Raw genomic sequence first — 24,576 nt, forward strand, 5'->3', positions numbered from 1 at the left:
GCAGTTTGACATTCCCTCCTGTCATTGCTGCTTATTTTGACAAAAATATTCTTAACAACATATTAAAAATGTGTAATGCACCGTGATATATGTCCGATTAATTTGAATTGGATCCAATTATTTTCAACCCGATGGAGACGCTCGGTAGCCCAACGGCGTGTACGACTGGGAACGCGTGATTCCCTGTGCATGTCTGGCATGGCAATTGACTTTCAGTGAAGGTCATCGAAACCGGGTTCGCCATTAATCTTACTCTAGGCAGCAGCGCTTGAGGAAAATGCTATTTAGAACGGTACCCTTGTCTGTCTGGGGGCTGTGCACCGACGAGTAATAAAACTATTGACCATAAATTTTCCGACTATGGTCGGTTCACGTTACGAAATGAGTCGAAACAGATGGATATTACATACAGTTCCTTCCAGCCAGCGGCGTAACAAAAACAAAACGCTTGACGGCCGATTGTTGGCTTTCGTTTTGTGCTGTGAGTGGCGGTATAAAGATTTCAGTAGAAGAATACATCACGCACAGCAGGTCGGTATGTGAGTGGTTGTTTTAGCTGTCGGTGAAATGACCCCTACTGTAATAGTCAAATTTGGGTGTTTCTACTTGATTATTGAGTGGGTTATGTTAGAAGAACAAGAGTTAATGTAATCATGTTTAATGGTCACGTTGTTTATAAACTACGTTTAATAAGCGCTATAACTCTTGGTTTATGAAACTTTTAGCTCACAAACGAGCTAATCACTAGGACTGTTGAATTTCACTGTAGCAACAGTTAGTTGTATACAAGATATAGAACAGTATTTATTGCGTTTAGCCTGATTGTATTCAGCTGGCTCAGATGGTTTCAGTTAACGACGTTATGTCCAACGTTTAACCCTTTCATGTCCAACTTTTTCCTAGTGCATGTAGGGTTTCAAAACTATTTTTCCCAAAAAACGGTGAGACCAAGAAACACGAAAAACTTTTTTTCATAAAGATAGGTGTTCCCTTACAGTGCTAGAAGCTGCTCAATTTTTACCTTCCAATGCTCAATACAATTCTGCTAGAATATTTACAATAGTCCAATTGCCTGGAAAACGTAGCCAAAGACAGTCTAAATTGATAAGTTTCATCAGTTTTCAAAAATATTGCACGATAACGAAGATATATGAAAAATACATTTTCCGTTGTCAACGTAAACTGTCTCTGGCAGCACTGTTCCATCGGAATACAATCAGACTAACTGAATGGGTTAACACATAACAGGTCGACAATATACTTGCCAAGTACTACATGGATAACCATAGAATTGTAATGCTCATAACTATTGCAATTTTTAACCGATTTGTGCAAATTTAGGGATACATCGATCATGTTTAAAGCGCGTTACGATCGAAAATTGGCCAAACAAGAATGTGTGTAAATCGGTCTACCTATTTATTAAAAAATTGAATCATGCTTCTTTTGCAAGTTCAATTCATACAGAATGAAGAAAAAATATTAACTCAAGCCAAGACTCATGCTTCCTTTTTAGCGAATGCGAATTGCAGGCCCTTTCATTTGACTCGTTCCATCAAGTTTTGCACAGCCTCCTTGGTCACTTTCCACACCGCAGAACACCAGTTTGCATTGAACTGTATCCTGCTGTCAACTGTCTTCCGCATCTTACCAAGGTTCCGCTTGATCATTGCCAAATAGTTTTCTATTGAGCGGAGCTCTGACATGTTGGGAGGATTCCTGTTCTTGGACACTACCTGGACGTTGCTCGCGGCATGCCACTCCATGGTCTTTTATTCCGTGATGGAAAGATGCCAAATCCAGTCAAACTTCGTCGGCATCTTCATGTACGGCTTCCCCGATCGTTCTCTGGCCGACATGTTTTCCATATCGTCACGATTTGTAGTCACCTCCTTCTTGTAAGTAAATACTTCGATTCGTTTTTTAGCCCGATGTACGGTTGTAGACAACACTCCGAGTTTGCTTGTGACATCTCGGACGGAGAGGTTGGAGTCTCGCTTGAAGCAACTGGCCACCATTTTCGCCGTTTTTGTGACCTCCGACCATCGATCCCCCTTCCCCCCCGATCCAGTCTTCCTGGCTGTCTACAAACATGGTCCAAACAATTTTATTGCGTTGTGACAATTTGCTACATTCAACAACTTCGTCAACATAGAGTGTGACTAGTTCGGTAGTTGCTTCAACGCTATTTTCACCACTGAAGAGTAAATCACTCTGAAAATCGACTTTTTACCCGACGCCCGGAGAGCAGAGTCTTTTATACCATTCGGCTAAATTCGCCGAGTTCGGCAAATGTCTGTGTGTATATGTATGTATGTGACCAACATATGCACCATCGGTTATTCTGAGATGGCCGGACCGATTTCATCAAACATAGTTTTACATAAAAAGTACAACACTATTGAATTTCATTGAATTCTAATTTCCGGTTACGGAGTTACGGGTTGAAGAGTGTGGTCACGTATGAAATTGCCATATAAATCGGTATCAGCATGTTATCTAAACGATGGAAAACTTCATAAAATGTGTTTTAAATTGCTTGGATTTATAGCTTCAGCTCACTGATGATGCCCAATCAAACCCACATTGACCACCTAGAACACCTTCGGCGGAACCGGAAGATCAGGGAAAGCGGCAAAGTTCCTGAATTGAATTCATCGAATTAGATGTCTGGCTCTATTTTCTCAAATTTAGTCTCAAATGAAAGCTACAGCATCCCTATTGCCTGCTATTGAATTCCATTGGAATCGGAGTTCTAGTTCCTGTGCTACGAGTTGAAGTACGCGATCACATGCGAAATTCCCGTATGAACCATTATAATAATTATATCTGAATGATGTAAAACTAATTGAAATGAGTTCTTAATTGCATTAATGGTCCCCAAAATTTAATTGCAAACCAAAGCCTCTTTGGCCACATTGAGAATCGTTGAGGATTCCGGAAGATCCGAGGAAATGACCAAGTTTCGAAATCACACCTATCACTCATATATTTCTGACACATTTCTCACGATACTAGTCTTAAATGAAGGGTGTACCATTCAATTTGATTTACCGAATTTCATTTGAACGAAATATTGGTCCCGGAGGTATGAGTAAAAGAATCCGATCACACGTGCATTTCCCATATAAACGATTGCACATTGGTTACTCGGACATGACCGAACCGATTTTCTCAAACTTAATCTCAAATGAAAGGCATAGATTGCAATTGAATTTTATTCTGATCCGACATCTGGTTCCAGAGTTACGAGTGAAGAATTGCAGTCATACAATAAATACTCATATAAACTGGAACCACTGCACAGTGGTGTTGTTCGCAAAAATGCGCAAAAAGTATTCACACGAAAACGGTAAAGCATACAGCAATGATGTCTTCTGGGATGTTTTATGATGATCCAAGACCTTTATTTTGACGATATAGTTATAGTGATTAATCCCCCTTGAAGTAAGATATTTATTACAAATTTTTTCAAAGTATGAAAAACATGATAAAGTATTCAGAAGTGTCAAAGAACTTGTTTTTGCGAACATTTTTACTGAAGACCAAAAATCTCTATTTATAGTACACTCGAACTTATTGACCGTCATTTGTGAACGACCCCATAAAAGCTTTTATTCAACATAACTTCTTAAATATCGAAGATAGAGCCTCAGCATGTTTAAGAAAGATGTTCGTCTTATCAAGATACATATCTTTTCAGAAGAGATTATTGGTCAATCTCTTGCAACGTAGAAGTTATTTGGTAATTTTTGGTAAAATTAGTAAAGGTGATTTTCGTAATTAATCCTCATATAAGTGAGATTTCCCATCTAATTTTTTTTTTTGTAAAAGAAATGATCTAACGTCTTTGGAAAAGTTGTGTAGATTGCTTTCACGAACATCTTTGTTGAATACAAGAAGTCTCTTTGTTTAATGCTTATGAAGTTATAGCTCGTTATTTTTGGATGACCCAGAAATATTTTTTTAAATATCTTTTTTATTATTATTTCTACGGATTTCATATATTCTACGAAGTTATTTCAAAGGTCAAAATACACAGTTTTTATTAACGCATAATTTTTCATATCTCGAGTGTTTTCGAAGATATTTGACATTTTTTGAAAAACAATTCTTGTTTCAAATCATCTATAACTACTGGAGACAACGATAGACAAATGAACTCTATTGAATTTCATAGTGCTGATGTAGCATTTTTATTTGCAATTTGAGCTGGCTGCCCGTTTTCGCCCGTTCAAAAGTTATTGCTCTTCTTGTATTCAACAGAGATATTCGTGAAAACAATATACACAACTTTTCCAAAGACGTTAGATCATTTCTTTTACAAAAAAAATTAGTTGGGGAAATCTCACGGATATGAGGATTAATCACGAAAATCGTAGCAGCAAATGATAAACCTTGCTATTTTTGATGAGTAGTCTGAAAACAATATTGACGTAAACTCAGCCGTTTTCCCGTTATATTATTGAATTGGCTTCAAAGGGATCATCCACAAACAGCCAGCCTTTATGTCGAAGATATTAAAGATAAAGACTTAGTGTCTTCAGCAAAGTTGTTGGCAACTTTGCCGAATACATAATTGTGATATATGCACTTGCAAGAAAGTTAGTAATTATATCTCACTTTTAGGGCTTATAGTGTCACCAAATTCCTCCACAGACGTCACTGATCCAAATTTAACGATTCAGGCGTAATTAATAGATTGCACGATTTGGGCGAAAAAAACCACTGTGCACTGATAAAATAAATTCGTAAATAGAGCGAAAATTATTGTACCATGCACGAATTCATTCGTCGTTTTCTACAACGAAGCGTTTCGATTTCGTTCATTTCACGATCGTGATGAACGAAAATTTTCGTAATTTAAAATATTTAGTGTACATTGTCATCATAGAAAATGAAACTATTTTTCGTGATTGAAACGAAATGTTTCGTTATTTTGCCAAATGTTTGTATTTGTCACGAATATTTCGTTAGGCGCACGATTTCATTTTCGTTCGCCGAACAAAATTATTTTTTTCATCCGATCTTTAAGGATCGATGTTTGACAACATCGATATTTTTTATATGAAAGAGATCGATCTGGTAAAATCGATTTTAGTGTTCAGCACTATTTAGTACTCGAATGATTGCGATATTTTTTTGTTTTGTGACATTTACGGAAAATGTTTACGAAAGTTACATGCATTCTCGTACACACTTTTTTGTTAATATTGTGAGGTTTCTTAAGCTTAAGCTTGTGCGACTATCCCTGGGTTCTAATCCGTTATCGATCTATCGATTATCGATTTAGACTAGCTGCGCAGGGAATCAGTAGATGATTATGATTGTGAGTAGCGAAACATCTTTCAATGTGCAATTCCTGCTAATCCAAAATCGGCCAGGCCCGAACGTAGTTCGCGAAAGGAAAGGAAAGGAATGTTAGTCCGATATTTGCTTTTGCTAGAGTCCGTATATACTACAGTAGTAACTACTGCGCACTCCACAAGTATCACGGGAGGAGGATATTTGCTAGCAAGTATAGGGGTTTTAGTTGAAGGGGTTTTAGTTGAAGGGGTTTTAGTTGAAGGGGTGCAATTCTTCTTCATGTTCAAGTTATCTTCCATCAGCTTATTTCCGCTACGAAGCTAAGGACCGATATCAGAGAGGTGACTCCACTATCTGGACTAGATATCGACCTATCAACTCATGGACAGGGGACCAACGGCTTTACTTCTCTTCCAAAGGAAGACGTGACCACCGATTTTTTCACCTCAGAGAAATCTCAACGACCTCGGCTGGGATTGAACCCAGACCAACTGAGATGGGTGGCAGTCACGCTTACCACTCAACCACCGGCGCCGTCTGTTCAAAAATGGTCAAAATTAAGCATTAAAACCACAATTGTAACAAAAAAGCCCGATTTTCAACAAAAAGTGGATTAATTTTTTTAGTTTTTATTTATTCAGTTCGGTGGTTAAAGCAGTAGTGTAGTTTAACTACTACAACAAAGTGTTTACTCGTGCAGTTTCTCTTGCAATCATTTACACTGATTTCAAAACCTTTAAGCACCCGTTGAATTTTACGTCTTGATAACTTCGAAAATATTCGGAGTTATGCTTTGATAATACTCTCAGGTGATATGACTATTAATTACATAAGAAAAATAAATATTTTTGGGAAGATTTCAATAGTTTCGTTCCCTTAATCAAATAAGATAATTTAGATTATCTTTTTATCGTAGGAATATTGAAATTTGCTCACGAAAAGTGAAATTTGTATGCATGTTTGGTTTAATATTTCAGTCTAGATGATAGTACACATCGGCAATATTATTTTGTAATTGTTTCTTATAATTTAATAATTTTGAATGCACCAGTAAGGCTCAAAAAGTGCTTGTAAGTTTAGCAATTCTGCACAGTTAGTGTAGATCGCACTTCGGCCAAAATTTTAGCTAGTCATAGCAATATATCTTTTTACATATACTCGACTGACTAACTTTGAAAAGAAGTATTCCGGTACACAAACGTTCGAAAGTAAATTTACACTTGTATTATATTACATACTACATGGTATTTTTTCAAGTCCAACTGATAGTATAGCGAAATTAAAACGGAAACCTTTCTCAAGGTTGTAAGCAACTTGTAATATTCGAAATTTGAGTTTTGTATATCGGAGAAAAAAATTTCGATTTTAAATTCCCTTGAATTGGTACTAATTGATCTAATCCATCATAGATAAAAAACCAATGTGAAAATCGTTTTTGATCGATGTGTGTTTTTGTCCTTAATATTTAAAAAGCTTGAAATGAATCTGAACGTTTAATTTTTATTTGAACATTATAATGTGCTTCTTGCTAAGTTCACATTTCCTGCAAATAAAAAAATTGATAAGTCTACGTATACTTTCGGGGAGGAAGGGGGGGTTGATAAAAGTCTACTAAGGTCTACTAGGGGGAGGGGGGGTTAAAAATTTTCAAATTTCGGTTTACGTTGTTAATGAACGGTAGAGACAAACAGAAACGATTTTTTTCTTCATTTTTCTCGTTAATAATCATAATGAGTTTTCGTCTCAACTTGAACGCTGTCCAAAAACACATTTTCAGGGAATATTGAAGATAGCGCATTTTTTTTTATTCAAACTTCGCATCCCGTTCGAAAAATTGTCACTAATCTACATTTGAATACATCCCTTCAAAAGTAACCTTAAAATAATGTGAGACCTGAGGGTTATCGTTAGTTTCAGTACTCAGTTTGTATATAAGTATTTTCATGTAGATATTTTAATTACTTTTAATTTGATTGGACAACTATGGGATTCACGAGGGTAGGGATATCGTAGTCGGTTAAGTGATTACCTTGTACGCAGCTCACCTGGGCTCGAATCCCAACCCTGCATACAGGGTTAAAGATTATTCTGAAGAGATTTTTCTAACCAAAAAAAGAGGCGAATGACTACAGTTAAAACCGATATCATCGCAATAAAAAAAACTATGGGATCCAGACAGATATCAGTTACAAATTTCGATTTCCATGGTTGTCCAATCAAATCAATAATTTTTAATTAATAAATTACCGATATGAAAACACTCACATAGAAATTTTGCAAAAGTCTTTAGGATAATTAAAATAATATGTTCTCAATTTGTTGATCAGACAGTGTACTTCCAAAACAATTATTGTAATAATTAACTAAATTCGTCAGCATCAACTAATTGTTTCTTCAATAAATTTTGGTTTTGTTGGGGGAAGCTTATTCCCCTGTTCTTGCATGGGACAACCAGCGTTTTGGTGACAGATCTTTGAATTAGATTCTAATTCATGGAACTGACACAAAAACGCTGCTGGTTGTCCCATACGAAATCAAGCCCTGCCCCACTCAAACCAAATTGGCAATATACACAAAATGCCGTGCTAATAAACTGAAATATCATATTCATCGTTATTTTAAAGAGATTACTCAGTGGAACTGAGGATAATTTGATGGTTTCAGCAACTTTGGGATGAACTTGAGTCCATTGTCATACGTCCTTGCTGTAATCATTACTATTATTATTAAGATTGATATAACAAGGTGTAAAATACGTTTTGTTCAATAACTCATTTTGTATACATTCTAATTAGTATAGAATTATTATTATTCAGTTATTTTCATGAAGTAAAATGTTATTATCTTTGATTCATCCTTAGAAAACTTTTCTGATTGCAAGAAAGGTTAAAAAATACACGGTAATGTGTCCCATTTCTAAATGATCTAGCCTTTGTAAAGTTGACATTCTAACTAATTTGAAGAATGAAGTTGTTTTGTGAGACAATCTATTATTAACGCGGCAGTTTGTGTATATTGCCAATAAGCAACTGGATGTTAATATTATATTAACCCCGTGCATGTGACAGAGTCCTCCGCGCACTGGAGCTTATCTAATCAAACGCCTTCGATGTAACCCTCACGAGTTTGTGTTTTGTATACTTGTTTCAAACGACCGGCCATCCATCCATCAACGAATCAACAATAACTGATTCCGCAGTTCTCTCCTGAGTGAACTCATAATATTTTATTCATTTCTCGTGTGAAGTGCACGTTGTGAGAAATGCGCGTCCAGAAATTTTGATGCGATCTTCCTGTACTAATACTACTACTACTTCTACAACTGTTGCGAAAGTGCTCTACACTACGAGGTTGAGACATATAAATAAAGTTTTGTTTATTTACGGGTTGTGGATGCTCTCGTGGAAATCGATTGAAAGTTTCTTTTATTGCTTAAATCGACCTCGGCTGATGCCTGCCATATCGTGTTTCGCGAGTGGATATTTTATTGCGTGCATTGATTGACATCGGCATTCCGATCTGGCAGTGTATGTATCTAATGTAAACAAATATTGTTCCAATCATTATTTTGAATTTTTATTGGTCTGCATGCTAACAGTACATTTTCGAAGTTCAGAAATTTAACTTGTCGGGCGCCTATTCGAAAACTTTGCTTGTTTTAATAATGTGTAGTTGAATGTAATAGACAATTTTTTCAACATTTCATTAATATTGACTTTTTGTTAGAATTCTATTGTATAACGTATACCGTGAAATCTGTAATTGTAATTCCGTAATTCAAACTAACTTTCCGACAAATACATTCTGAATCACAGTTTTTAACTCAGAAACAGATTCATTCGAAAAAGTGGGACAGTCTGAAAACGAAATTCAAACCCAAACGAGTAACGATCGTTCTTCGACTGGACAAAAAAAATATATCGCAGCGATAAATATTAACTCAAACAAGACCAATTGAATTCGAGTGTTCCCCCGGCGAAATGACGTCGGTTTCCCCATGAGATAGCGAGATTATATTAATTAACGCCATAAAAATAGTCTCCAATGTTGTTCATGTTGACTGAAATCGTTTGAATAAAAAAGCAGAAATAGCCTGCGCTGCTACAGCGGAGAACCACGGTTGCTTCATAAATATTGAAACGAATATTAAAGGTAATTATAGCGTGTGCAAGTTACAATTAGCTTGCCAAACAAAGCGGGATGGTATCGGCACACAAGTATGTACCGACAGCACAATTGGCACATCACGGAGACTGTTGTCGCCAATATTTTTTTTACTCCTTATTGAGTGACCTCAGATTTTAAAATGATCGCAGTGATCTCTTTGTTTGTCGCAGAACAGATACTTGTGATATTCAAACAAATTGCAGTTCTGTTCGGTTGCAGTCAAGAGGTTTCCAGTAACTTTACGGGAGCCTATAATTGGATCAGTCAAATATATAGACGGGCGCGGCTCTTCGAATCTCCAACGTGCAAATTGAAATAGCAAACATTCCTACGGCAGCTCCTAATAGAATTCCGCGATTTATTGCGCTGTTTACGCCGAGGAGAGTTTCAAGGGAAATGGAAATAAAGTCGCAGCAGACTGGGACAAACAGAATTACTTAAAGAAACAGATAATGTTATCGGGTCAGACTTAACAGAAAGTGGCAATCAATTTTTTAAGGCATCCGTGGGGCAATTAACATATTTGATCAGATTTTTTTGACTATTCGATCGTTAATCTTTGACTAATTATGCGGGTCCAATTTTTCTATAGCGAACCTAGCTTTATAATGTCCACAATCACTACTTACCGGACATGAAATGAAGGAGGATCGCCGTAATCGGGTACAGCGTGGGACTGTAGGTGATATCCGGACAGGCGTAACCGAGAACGCTGACTACTCGATCGGCCACCGCCCGCCCCTTCCGCGTTAGGTGATAGGGCAGGCAGTGGGTGGAGTCGACGAAGGGTGGTAGCATGATCGGTTTCTCCGGCAGTTCTGTCGTTCCGAAGACCTGCAATGGAAATGAATTAGAAATTTCAGATAATTCGATCAGGTGAATGGTAAAAAATGGTGATTGGATCTTAAGTCATTCATGTTTGTAAAGATTAGACGCGTACATCGTTACGTTAATTTGCAGGATCCTAAATTAATAACAATAAAATTTTCTGCTTGAAGCTCGTTTACAGTGCATAGGTTATCTTGTCATTAGTGACATTGCTTTCCCGGGAATACCTTGTGTGAATCAATTTTCTCTAAAGAGAAAGTGGGGTAATTCCACTTTGGTGTGAATCTGAACTCGATACTAAATTAAAACTAGGACTAAGCTGGCGCAGGACTGACACGTCTTTTGCAGGTTGCAAAATCTAAAATACCTCGTGCATGCATACTTGCGAGTGTACATCTTATAGCTGAGCTCAATACTCGCGAAATTTGTGCTATCACAATCAATCTGACTGGAGAACACATCCAGTGGTTTGCCATTCAATATTGGTAATATTGCAAATGACCAATCATACCATTTTGGGCAGCTCAGAACAAAATTTGAGTTCTTAGTTGATGCAATACCTAAGTATCGTGAATCTGCACATACAATGCAGGGAATCATCAATTGCACGAACCGGAAGCGAAGAGGTATTAGATGTAACTCTCTGCTCCAACAATATTAGGCATAAGTTGGCGGACTGGACCGTTGTTTTCTGATCTTAAAACTAGAGCTTCCATTTCCCGACGGTTTTCAGCTTCCCGGGATTCGGAAAATAAATAATAAATTTCCCAGGAAATCCCGGGAATACAGAAGAAAAATAAAATGAATGATTTTCTTAAGAAAAAAAGAATGCATTGAAAAGTTTTCAAACCCGTTTGATTGCATGTATATCTGTCCTAAAAGCAGTTGTCAGAAAAAGGCGATTTGGTGTCCTACACATTATTCAATCATTTGATAACTCGTCAATAAGTTTACGCAACATCAACTTCTTTTGATTTTTCTTAACTATATGTATAACATAAATTTTGGTAATCACGGATACGATTGGGACGATATACTAAACGCAGCTGCTGGAGTTACTGCCCAAAATTGGAATTCGTTGTTCTGGTACAATGGATCAATTTAATGTAAAGTACCTTCTTTGGTAATCTTGAATGAAACTATTAAGCTGCTTCAGGGTATTGTGCAGTTATTTCCGATCAAATGAGAAAATGTGATATAAGGAATCCATTTCTGTCGCTGTAGGATCAGCATCATTCCGAATTAAGTGTGAATCAAAATCAAGTAGATAATGGACGAACTGTGCAGCGATGGATGAAGCCTATCCTGTTACGGGCGAGTATCTGGATTGCTTGCTCTTATCCCTTCAAAAATCCTGCCTGCATCCTTGAAAGCGACATTCAAATAGGTTGGATGCGCATGATATTGGACAGCTACAGTGTTATGTCTTTCTTTTCATGCATCCAAAAATTTACAGATATTACAGTTACGGTATAACAAATTAGACGAAATATGCATGCGATGAACCGATCAAATATTTCTGCAGACGTTCTAGAAACATTCTTTATTTTAAACAGCGTTTGCGTTAAGCATGATATCACTACAAACCATCCCAAGTTTTGAAACAAACACTCATCGATTTTTTTAAGAAATTACCACCATTTCAATTACTAATTTGATTGCATTCATTCAAGATCTAACTATTAAAAGAACTGTTGCAAAATCTGATCAATCGGCTCATCGGTTGCAGAGGTATCGTGCGCATCACTAACGCTACTGTAAAGAAAAGCTTCGGTACAACGGCCGGCAAATTAATGCATTTTTGCATGAAAATATCAACATTTTTAGTAGTATTTTGAGCAAGGCTTGGACTATATACCTAAAAAATCATGAGAACATATCAGCGAGCCTAAAGATATATAGTCCAAAGATCTGCAAATCAGTTGGAAAAGCATCTGCATTCACTGCTCACTCCAAATGTTTGCCGATAAAGATATTTCCTACAGAATTTCTTTCGCAGAACCTAAGCCTTTTGAAATAAATTAAAAATCTTTTTTCCCGGGATTCCCGAATCCCGGGAATAAGAAAACACAATTTTACGGGAATTGGGAATCCCCGGAAATCTAAAAATGCCGGGGATTCCCGGGAAATAAATTCCCGGGATGGAAGCTCTACTTAAAACGTTTCTCTAGATATCGTAGTTCCAAATCTACGAACCAAGAACTCTGCGAAATTGACTTGTTAGGTAATTGGGTATTTTTTAAATAAAGACTGTGTTCGAAAAAATGGACACGTTAAATGGGTTACCAAAATTTACTCTAAAGATTCTTCTCAAAGTTTCTGTAAATGAGGTAGTAGTATATGTTATTTTTGAACATAATTGCTTTTTTGGACCTCCGCACTTTCACTTCAGCCACTTTCAGTCATGTTTGGAAAGGGAAGTCTCCAGAAAGATAGCAAATGTGTTTTAGAGCTTGGTGCTTGTAAATTTGTCCAATTAAGGTCCTAGATATGATGACTCATTTTGCCACCTTCTCAAATCGCTTACCAATCATGGTATTTTTAACGAATTTCCACAGTTTCAACTTCCCTACACCCTAAGCGACGGCTAACTTAAAGATTGGCGACGTTGTACGGCTGTTCTGGCATTTTTCTGGTAATCGTTTAATCGTTCTTGCTAAAGATCGCATCATTCATCACAATGCAAAACGGTTTTATTAACCATTTCCTGTACAGTATCCTTACACGAATTTGGATCACCGTTTTCTGGTTATCACATCGGTTAGGTGTCTTCCGAACATACGTTTACGTGTAGTCCAACATGTTTCAGTGTTGTTTACACAAAACAAATTGAAACGTTAGCCTTTTCTGCCACATCCCAAAGTGGAATACTGAGTCGATTAATTAGTACAATACTAGACTGGCCTTCTTCGGATCTATTGTGCCACTACAATCATACCGCTTGGTTGTCCGATGTTCCATGAACGTCTTGATGGCATTGGATACTGTTTTTTGAGCAAAGTTTTATTTTATTGTATTGTTTATTAATATTTTAAACAAGTCCAATTGAGTATGAGTCGCGAGGTTACATGAAAAATTGATTATAAATATAGCGTCTTTACCAAAGCGTATAATACTGCCCACTAAAACATAAGAGTCCCATATTGAAAAATTGCAAGCCGAGTAATAAGCTGCTCAGGATATATATTTTCATTGAGCCTTATGGATGGGAACACATAGTGGTTCATAATTTGGATTAATTACGTACAAAAAGAGCAGAGAATTAAGCAATGTTCATGATTTCAGAAGGTTAGTCACGATTTTCGTAATTCCTGTGTACGTAAACGTGATATTAGTTTACCATCGAATTGTGATTTATTTTCATAATTCCAGGACATCTACCACAATAATAATGATATAATGAGATTTTAAAAATACGTGCACTATCAAACTTTTCACGCACAGTAACGTGAATCATTGGTTTGATTTCAACAACTTAGTTATGATTTTCGTTATTTCTTTGTGCCTTACCGTGATATTTTCTTCTTGAACTCACTATCGAATTTGACACGCGGAGTAATGTAACTCATGTTCTTGATGTCAACAGCTTTATCATGATTTTTGCAATTTCTTTTCACGTTATCATGATATGTTATTCTTGAGATTGACAAGTGTAATCGAACGGCGGTATCGTATGATTTTGTGAACTACTTTACAAATACGAATAGTGAATGTTTTAGCAGGCTCCGCGATGTTTTTCGTTTCCTCTCTGGACAGCAAAAGATGTTCCAGGTCCTAATAGTTTTCTTATATCAATTGTTCATACATATAGCACAACTATACTACACTTCATTAACCAGTTCTCGGAGCAAAAATAAATCCATGAATAATATTCTAAATTTCGTGGAAAAATTCACGAGAAAATTTCACGTCTATGTGTAGAGTTGGATGAAAATGATCAGAAATATCTTCTTAATTTATGAATTCATGCACAACTACGCAAGACAGATTGTAAATATTATACTATAAATAAAGCAGCACTTCAAGAATTCATGAATAAGCCCTGTGAAATTGTTCAAGTGGACATATTAAGATCAGGCTCAAAAATGCTTATGCACAATCCAAGTAACAATCCTAGTTTTATAGCACACAACAAGTGCATTCTAAGCTATAAGAAGGGTTCCAAGAGCGCAATAAAACCTCAATTGTTAGTAGGGTATGAACTATATCACAGGAAACGCATTCTCTATTTTTGTGATTTATTTCACTAGGATAAATTGTGAATCGTAACTAATCTATCTATCTATCTATCTATCTATCTATATATATATATATATATATATATATATATATATATATATATATATATATATATATATATATATATATATATATATATATATATATATATATATATATATATATATATATATATATATATATATATATATATATATATATATATATATATATATATATATATATATATATATATATATATATATATATATATATATATATATATATATATATATATATATATATATATATATATATATATATATATATATATATATATATATATATATATATATATATATATATATATATATATATATATATATATATATATATATATATATATATATATATATATATATATATATATATATATATATATATATATATATATATATATATATATATATATATATATATATATATATATATATATATATATATATATATATATATATATATATTATTCGGGGGACAGCCGCTCTCCAGATGCCGGTCACCCTATGGTTGATAAGGAGATAAGAAACTCACACATATAAACCGTTGCAATAGTCCCTACCTAGGTGATATAGGCGATCACTCACGATCTGATCAGATATAAAACGACAGTTGTCAACGCTACAATATTTTTTTTCTTACGAGCTAAAATTAGTACGGTTTTCGGTAAAATTGTTGGACAGAGGACAGACAGATTAAAATTAAGGACTAGAAATGTAAGTCATTCTAAAATACAATGAATTAAAATTGAATTGTAATAATTATCAAAATTTATAAAATTACAGCTAAAAGCAAACTCTAACCTAACACCTGAGTTTCGCTATACGGATCCGAAAGAATCCTCTCGCCTCTACCAACAAACTTTTAGATTTCTAAGGATAGAAATCGGTCGGATTTCAGATCGTTGGCTATTTGGTAGGAAAATACCACGAAGGAAGAAATACAGCCAACGCGATGGCGAACCGATGCCCATGCGGTCTTCCCGATGCAGGCAAAATGGTGGAATGTGAAAGATGTCTGATCTACCATCACTTCTCTTGTGCTAACGTCAACGATAGCATCGCTGCGGATGATCGTCATTTCATGTGTAAGGCCTGCGCGACCGTTCCTTTAATCACGTACGGTAGCAAATCCGGAAGGTCATCTTCATCTAGCACACGAGCTGCTAGGACTGCGCTCGAGCTACAGCTCCTCGAAGAGAAAAAGCAAATGCAGTCTCGTCAACTGGCAGATGAAGAGGAACGAGAAAAGGCTTTACGAGATAAAGCACTTCGATTGGAGCAGGAATATCTCGTGAAAAAATATGAAGTGCTGTTCGCACAGCTTGATGAACAAGAAGAAGCAGATAGTGTGAGAAGTGCACGGTCAAGTCGTGGTGCACGGAGGATAATGGATTGGGTACAGAGCCAGTCAGTTCCGACAACAAGTGTTGGTACCGGGAATATGCAAACCCCCACCAACCTTCAGTCTCGAACTGGAACTATTCCAAAAAGATTTCCATTAGTACCACCGATTTCCATCGATCGCGCTAACTCAGATCAGAACGTCGTGATGCCAGTACCTATGAAAGATAAAGTCGATGGCAGAACGACAGTAATGGCTCCTGTTTCCAAAGCGAGCCGCATATTATCCCCGCAACCAACAGAAAGCGACCTGACCAACGAACTTAAGGAACTCCAGCAAAGGATGGAAGTTCTACAACTACGCTTACGAGGGTCGTCACGACAGGCAGATGTCCAGAGTACCCAGATGCAGTTGACAAAGAGGCAAGCGATTGAAGAGCAAGTCGGACAGCCAATCCAGCATCATCGTCAGCAACTTTCATCAGTGCAGTTCCAGAGCTTCGTGACAGCAGGTAATCCAGCCCTATACGAGAGCAAACAGCGCATTTTATCAAGTAAGCAAGCTGGCATAAATAATTACGATAAAGTGACACGTGAAAATCCAACGATCGAGCAGCAAGCTCTTATCAATGTTCCGGTAAGTCAGGCACTGGTGAGTACAGCGACTGTGGCTCAAGCGAATTATACGACCGCATCACCAATTCACACGACCGCTCAAGCCGCATATCAGATCTCATTAATTGATGAACTAACGCCATTGACATTACCATACACACCCATCTCACGACCGCTTAATGTTTCAGCGGTATTTCAACCATTAAATATAAGCACCCCTCGGACTCTGGTGAACTCTACTCGTCCCTCCGTGCAAACTGTGTCTAGTTATCTATCGCCAGTGGTTTCTCCAATTGTACATTCGTCTGCTGCAGTACAGCGTCAGCTCTTCAACAGTCCAAACAGTCAGCAGCTTGCGGCAAGGCATGTCGTTCCCAAAGAGCTTCCAATTTTTTCGGGCGATCCTGTCGATTGGCCACTGTTCCTGAATAGCTACCAGAATTCAACCGAGATGTGCGGATTTTCCGATGGAGAAAATATGATGCGTCTTCAACGATGTCTGCGAGGAAATGCTATGGAGGCAGTGAGAAGCTACCTGATGAACCCTTCATCAGTGCCAATAGTAATCAACACCTTGAAAACACTGTATGGACGACCAGAACTTATAATTAATTCACTGCTGTATAAAATACGCGGTATGCCTATGCCAAGACCAGAAAAACTTGAAACTCTTATTAGTTTCGGTCTAGCGTGTCAAAATCTTTGTGCGCATCTAGAATCAGCAGGACAGTTAGCACATCTAGCCAATCCATCGTTACTACAAGAGTTGATCGAAAAACTCCCACCCAACCTGAAGCTAGATTGGGCTATTTATAAACGTAGTTTTCCTATAGCTGATCTCACAACGTTCGGTAGCTACATGGCCAATCTAGTGTCGGCTGCCAGCGATGTAACTTTTACGCACGTGGTTGATGGTTCTCATGCAGCGAAGTTGGATAAAAGGCACCCAAAGGAGAAGATGTTTGTTAACACCCACACGATCGAGGGAGCCGAGAAAAAGGAAATGCAGTACAACGAAAGTAAACATGGTGATAGAAGGGATATCTTGGTGAAGCCGTGCCTAATCTGTGAGAGGTCAGGGCATAAATCAAGGGAATGTGAGCTATTTCGAAAAATGAGATTGGTTGATCATTGGAAAGCGGTACAGCAGCGTCATATATGTCGACGGTGTTTAATGGCCCATGGGAAATTCCCATGCAAGGCATCAGTTTGTGGATCTAATGGCTGTCAGGAGCGGCATCACTGGCTACTGCATCCAGGTAAACCAGATGTATCATCGAAGGTCGACGATACCTCAAAAAAGAATTCGACAGTTGCGATTCACCAACAACTTGAGCATGCAGTTCTATTCACAATAATTCCTGTCACTCTCTATGGAGGTGGTAAATCCATTGACACCTACGCCTTTTTAGATGATGGCTCATCTACAACCCTAATTGACTCAAGGATAGCTGAAGATCTAGGAGTATCAGGTGATGTACATCCGCTTTGTCTACAATGGACCAATGGTATCGAGAGAATCGAGAACAATTCTCGGCTGGTTAGGCTGAGCATCTCAGGGGCTACGACCCAAAAGCGGTACGAAATTAAAGGGGTTCACACTGTGAAGAATTTGAACCTATCAGTTCAAACGCTGGCTGTCGAAAGGTTTGCCGAAAAATATGCACATATTCGAGGATTACCAGTCCGTAGTTATGTGCAAGCATCACCTGGAATCCTTATCGGTTTAGATAATTCGCATTTGAAAGCAGTGTTGAAACTACGAGAAGGTGGTCAGGATGAACCGATTGCTGCTAAAACAAGGCTTGGCTGGACAATCTACGGGAAGGTATCAGAAGACGTAGCATCCAGAGCACATCGTCAGTTACACGTGTGTGCCCGAATGCCGGACGAAGAGCTCCATGATATGGTTAAGCGATTCTTTTCTGTAGAAAGCGCGGGTGTAGCAGTTGCTCCTATGTTGGAAGGTGAAGGAGATAAACGTGCAAGGGGAATTTTAGAACGGACAACAGTTCGAACCGCTTCAGGCCACTTCCGAACAGGCTTGCTTTGGAAACACGATTACGTCGAGTTCAACAACAGTAGGCCCATGGCTGAACGTAGGCTTCAATGCATAGAGCGTCGTTTGTTTGCAAATCCTGAGTTGTACGCGAAAGTGAAAGTACTTATCAGCGAGTACCAAAGCAAGGGCTATGCACATAGAGCCACCAGTGAAGAGCTTGGCGGCTCAGATCCCAAGCGGGTTTGGTATTTACCACTCAGTGTAGTCGTCAATCCTCGAAAACCAGCGAAAGTCCGGTTAGTATGGGATGCTGCTGCGAAGGTTGGAAATCAATCCTTCAACTCAATGCTGTTAGCAGGTCCCGATCTGCTTACTTCTCTCCCATCGGTGTTGTATATGTATAGACAACGGCAGGTTGCTTTAAGTGCGGACATAAGGGAGATGTTCCACCAGGTGCAGATACGACCAGAGGATCGACAAGCACAGCGGTTCTTGTGGAAAGATGATCCGAAATATCCATCACAAGTCTTCGTGATGGATGTAGCGACATTCGGTTCCACCTGCTTCCCTTGCGCAGCCCAGTATGTTAAAAACAAAAATGCTGAGGAGTACGCCGAACAATTTCCGCGAGCAGTCAAGGCTATCATTAAAAACCACTATGTTGACGACTATCTGGACAGCGTGGACACCATCGACGAAGCTGTAGTGTTGGCAGAGCAGGTTAAGTTAGTCCATTCGAAGGCTGGATTCGATATACGAAATTGGCTGTCAAATTCTAGTGACGTTCTAGCACGGGTTGGGGACCACAAAGCGGAACCAATCAAGAGCTTCAGGTCGGACAAAGCCCAGGATTATGAACGTGTATTGGGAATGGTCTGGATACCAGAACACGACATCTTCGTATTCGACGGACTTTTTAAGGAAGAGATCCAGTCATTGCTCGACGGAAATGTTACTCCTACGAAACGTCAGGTGCTGCGGGTCGTCATGAGCATTTTCGATCCACTTGGATTGGTGGCACCTTTCGTAGTTCACGGAAAAATACTACAAAATATTTGGCGGTCAGGTATTTCCTGGGATGATCGCATTCCTGACGAATTACTTGCTCACTGGCAGCGCTGGACCCTACTCCTGCAACAACTTAAGGAAATATCTATTTCTCGGTGCTATTTTCCCGGCTATGATCCACGAAGCTATGACGACATCGAACTTCACACGTTTGTGGATGCCAGTGAAGATGCTTATGCTTGTGTATCCTACTTTAGAATGGTAGATCGAGGGGAAATTCGCTGTTCCCTCGTTGCTGCCAAGACGAAAGTGGCTCCTTTGAAACCATTGTCCATCCCAAAACTGGAGCTTCAAGCAGCCGTCATAGGAGCTCGAATGGCGAAGAATATTGTGGAAAATCACACTATAAAAGTAAAACGGCAGGTGATGTGGACCGATTCCAGCACGGTATTGTCTTGGCTACGGTCGGACGTGCGGAAATATCGTCAATACGTGGCGTTTAGAGTTTCGGAAATTTTGGATCATACTTCCGTGGATGAATGGCGCTGGGTTTCATCAAAATGGAATGTCGCTGACGATGCCACGAAATGGGGCAAGGGCCCTAGAATCGATAGTAACAGTCGTTGGTTCAAAGCTCCAGAGTTCATAAACCGCCTTTCGGAATTCTGGCCAGACCATGTTTTTCCTCCTGCTGGTACAACTGAAGAACTCCGTCCAGTACACGCTCATCGAGGAATCCGTATGCAGCAGCTATTGAATTTCGGAAGATTTTCCAAATGGGAACGATTGGTTCGTGCGGTTGCTTACGTGTACAGATTCATCAATATTCTTCAGCGTAGAGTGCATGGCAAATCATCCGAAACATCGAAGTGGTTGAGCAGGGAGGAAATACTAACAGCAGAGAGAACAATCTGGAAGCAAATACAGTTCGAGGAGTATGCCGACGAGATTCTCGTCATTAGTATGAATCAGAAGGTACCCTTGGAGAAGCGTGAACGTTTGGATTCGAACAGTACACTCATCAAACTTTCACCGTTCTTGGACGATCGCGGAGTTTTACGTATGGAAACTAGGATGGCAAACGCCGATCATCTACCGTACGATTTCAGATTTCCTATCATTCTGCCGAAAAATCGATATGGTACTCACCTCATAGTCGATTGGTATCATCGACAATACAAACATCACAGCAACGAAACCGCAGTCAATGAGATGAAGCAGAGGTATCACGTATCGAGGCTACGAGTGGCTTTCAAAAGCGTTCGAAAGCTGTGCAATTGGTGTAAGGTGTATAAAGCGAAACCACAAATTCCGAGGATGGCACCGCTCCCTCTCGCAAGATCCACACCATACGTTCGAGCATTTTGTTATACTGGAGTCGACTACTTTGGTCCACTTCTCATAAAACAAGGTCGAAGTGAGGTGAAACGGGTAGCGCTCTTCACCTGCTTAACAATTCGAGCAGTACATTTAGAACCTGTATCTAGTTTATCCACCGAGTCCTGTAAAATGGCGATCCGAAGGTTTGTTGCACGGAGGGGAGCTCCAATGGAAATTTATAGCGACCAAGGTACCAATTTCCTGGGCGCAAATCGCGAGCTGCTGCAGGAATATCGGGAAATCAACAATAATCTAGCTGCTTCATTCACCAATGCGGTAACACAATGGCGTTTCAATCCGCCTTCCTCGCCACACATGGGGGGTGTATGGGAACGATTGGTTCGTTCTGTAAAGTGTGCACTTGCCTCCCTATCAACGATGCGGAAACCAAACGATGAAACATTTGGCACGTTATTGGTCGAGGCCGAGTCGATTGTCAACTCAAGACCTCTCACTTATATGCCAATAGCCACTGAAGATCAAGCAGCGCTAACACCGAACTGCTTTCTAATGCTAAGTACCAGTGGTGTCAATCAGCCAGCTGTAGGAATTGCAGTGAGCCAATGCCAAAGCAGTTCTAGCTGGAATATCTGCCAGTGTCTTTTGGACCAGTTCTGGTGTCGCTGGATAAAGGAGTACTTGCCGACAATAACCAAGCGTACTAAGTGGTTCGAAGAGAGTAAGGCGGTGGAAGCTGGTGACTTGGTCGTGATAGTAGAGGATCATCAACGGAATGGATGGACAAGAGGAAGAGTACTTCAAGTGATCCTTGGGCGAGACGGCAGAGCCCGCAGTGCAGATGTGAAAACAGCAACAACAGTGCTGCGGCGACCGGTGGCGAAGCTGGCAGTCCTCGAGGTTAATGCTACAGCTACAGAAATCTCCAAGCAATACGGGTTGGGGGATATTCGGGACAGCCGCTCTCCAGATGCCGGTCACCCTATGGTTGATAAGGAGATAAGAAACTCACACATATAAACCGTTGCAATAGTCCCTACCTAGGTGATATAGGCGATCACTCACGATCTGATCAGATATAAAACGACAGTTGTCAACGCTACAATATTTTTTTTCTTACGAGCTAAAATTAGTACGGTTTTCGGTAAAATTGTTGGACAGAGGACAGACAGATTAAAATTAAGGACTAGAAATGTAAGTCATTCTAAAATACAATGAATTAAAATTGAATTGTAATAATTATCAAAATTTATAAAATTACAGCTAAAAGCAAACTCTAACCTAACACCTGAGTTTCGCTATACGGATCCGAAAGAATCCTCTCGCCTCTACCAACATATATATATATATATATATATATATATATATATATATATATATATATATATATATATATATATATATATATATATATATATATATATATATATATATATATATATATATATATATATATATATATATATATATATATATATATATATATATATATATATATATATATATATATATATATATATATATATATATATATATATATATATATATATATATATATATATATATATATATATATATATATATATATATATATATATATATATATATATATATATATATATATATATATATATATATATATATATATATATATATATATATATATATATATATATATATATATATATATATATATATATATATATATATATATATATATAATCTATCTATCTATCTATATATATAAAAGTCAATGTTTGTATGTATATGATTTATGGACTCCCAAACGGCTTAACCGATTGCCGTCAAAATTTATACATAGTAGGCATTTGTTCTGGAGCGTGTTCGTGTGCTATTGGTTTGGGATTATCTGCCCGCCAGATGGCGCTTCGGAACAAATTGTGTTTTCCTCCTATTTCGTCAAAAGTTTCAGCAACGCGCGATGGGTTTTAGCTAGTATACTTTAAAAGAATCTATGAATAACATTCCTAGTTTCGTGAACTGGTTTACTTGCAAATATTACGATCATACACAAACATCATTAATATATGAACTAGATCATGAAAGCAAAATCCTTTAGCGAAATTATGAATTTGCCAACGTTAATTAGGTGCTGGAGTAAAAAAAACCAAAATAAATATGCAAAAGGCAATATTTTTGTGAATTTTACATCTAGTATTTAGAAATTGTTTCATTGCGGTATGAGGAATCTCAATTTAAATCTAATTTCTGAAGGGCTGTGCAATAAAGTTACAAAGATATTAGTGGGATTTATTGGCCCGGATTTGAAACTCAGTTTCAAAAAAATCAGCTAAATCTAAATGTTTATGTAGACAAATTATGTGTTAGTTTTAAAATTTCCACTTTCTGGTAAATATTATCGATTTTAACCCGATTGTCCAATACGAACCGACGCCGTAGTGGATCATGCCTTCATAACACTGATGATTGAAACCAACACTTTGTAATAATCTGGGAATCATACATAATTACTCAACTAAAATGATATTGCCTTTTTGACTTAACTATTGTACTTTGAAGCTGTATCAAAACCTCCTGGAATATCCGGAACATCATTACAAAAAATAGAAAGAAATAGAGAAAAAATAGTTTTTACCAAAATTGTTCTCCATTAAGAAGAAATATTGCATTTTTTGGGAATTTTTAGGCTTTCTCCAAATTATTTCAGAGCGGAGGAGAATGACTCTTAGGGTTAAATCCTCTGTAATAAATAACATCTAACATATAATTATTTCAGAATTCTCATTGCATTGAATTTATGAGCGGTACATACGCCTTACTATCTTCGTAATGATCTTCCGCAAAATACAGAACCTCCGTTAAACTGGCATGGTCCTAGAACACTGTGGTATATTTTTTCAAAAGAATGAACTTGTGCCATAGCGTTCTAGGACCATGTGCATGGAATGACCAGTTTTACGGATGTTCTGGGTCTTCTGTAAGATCATTACAGGCCAATAAGGTCCCGATAAAAACAGGAAACAATGCATATTCTGGAAATATTTTCGCGCAAGCCCAAAAATTCCAGAACCAAGTTTGTGAATTGGCCAGTAGTTGGTTTTTAAATTGAGTTTAAAATAATTCTGAAAATTGTACTTGAAATCCGAATCAATATGAAACGCCAAGCCGTTACTGAAATCATGAAAGTGAAAATGATTAAAATAGCTCGTGGTTAATATACATGAGAGTATACAAATCGAGAACCACTTAACGAAACAATAATGGATCCGTAAACAACATTCAAATTTACGTGAAATTGCTCACGTGAAAATATTATGCTCATGCACTATATCAAGAAAGTGGAAAGCACGAAGTCCACGAAGCAGGTGGCAGGCAGGCAGGATCCATGAATATTCTGAAGTTTGTGAAATAGTACACGAGTAAATATGAAGACCGTTTTGATTTTGTGAATTAATTTACAAACACGTAAATCAGATCATGATGAATCGTTAATCAGTTCACATCATATAGACAATGTTCCTATATTATGAATAAAATCGTGGATCAGCATTTAGCATATGAATAATGTTTACAAAGTTGTGAACAAATTCATGGACAGAAAATTGAATTGTTAATGATATAAAGAAAATCGTGATTGAAGTTCACAAAACAATATCTCTACAAATAAAAGCGTTATGCTGAAGTAACGGAATTAAATACAATTATTAAACA

General features: G+C 37.7%; 1 protein-coding gene across 5 annotated transcripts in view; it reads right to left on the reverse strand.

The window, feature by feature from the left end:
• The window catches only part of LOC131678795 (GTPase-activating protein skywalker), a 190,423-nt gene that overhangs the window by 38,136 nt on the left and 127,711 nt on the right, over positions 1-24,576 (reverse strand). For all 5 annotated transcript variants that reach the window (XM_058959112.1, XM_058959109.1, XM_058959111.1 and 2 more), the window contains one exon: positions 10,104-10,308. In XM_058959112.1, coding sequence (XP_058815095.1) covers positions 10,104-10,308 — 205 coding nt within the window. The remainder of the gene's footprint in view (positions 1-10,103; positions 10,309-24,576) is intronic.

Source organism: Topomyia yanbarensis, chromosome 2 (assembly GCF_030247195.1).
Source record: "Topomyia yanbarensis strain Yona2022 chromosome 2, ASM3024719v1, whole genome shotgun sequence".
Lineage (NCBI taxonomy): Eukaryota > Metazoa > Arthropoda > Insecta > Diptera > Culicidae > Topomyia > Topomyia yanbarensis.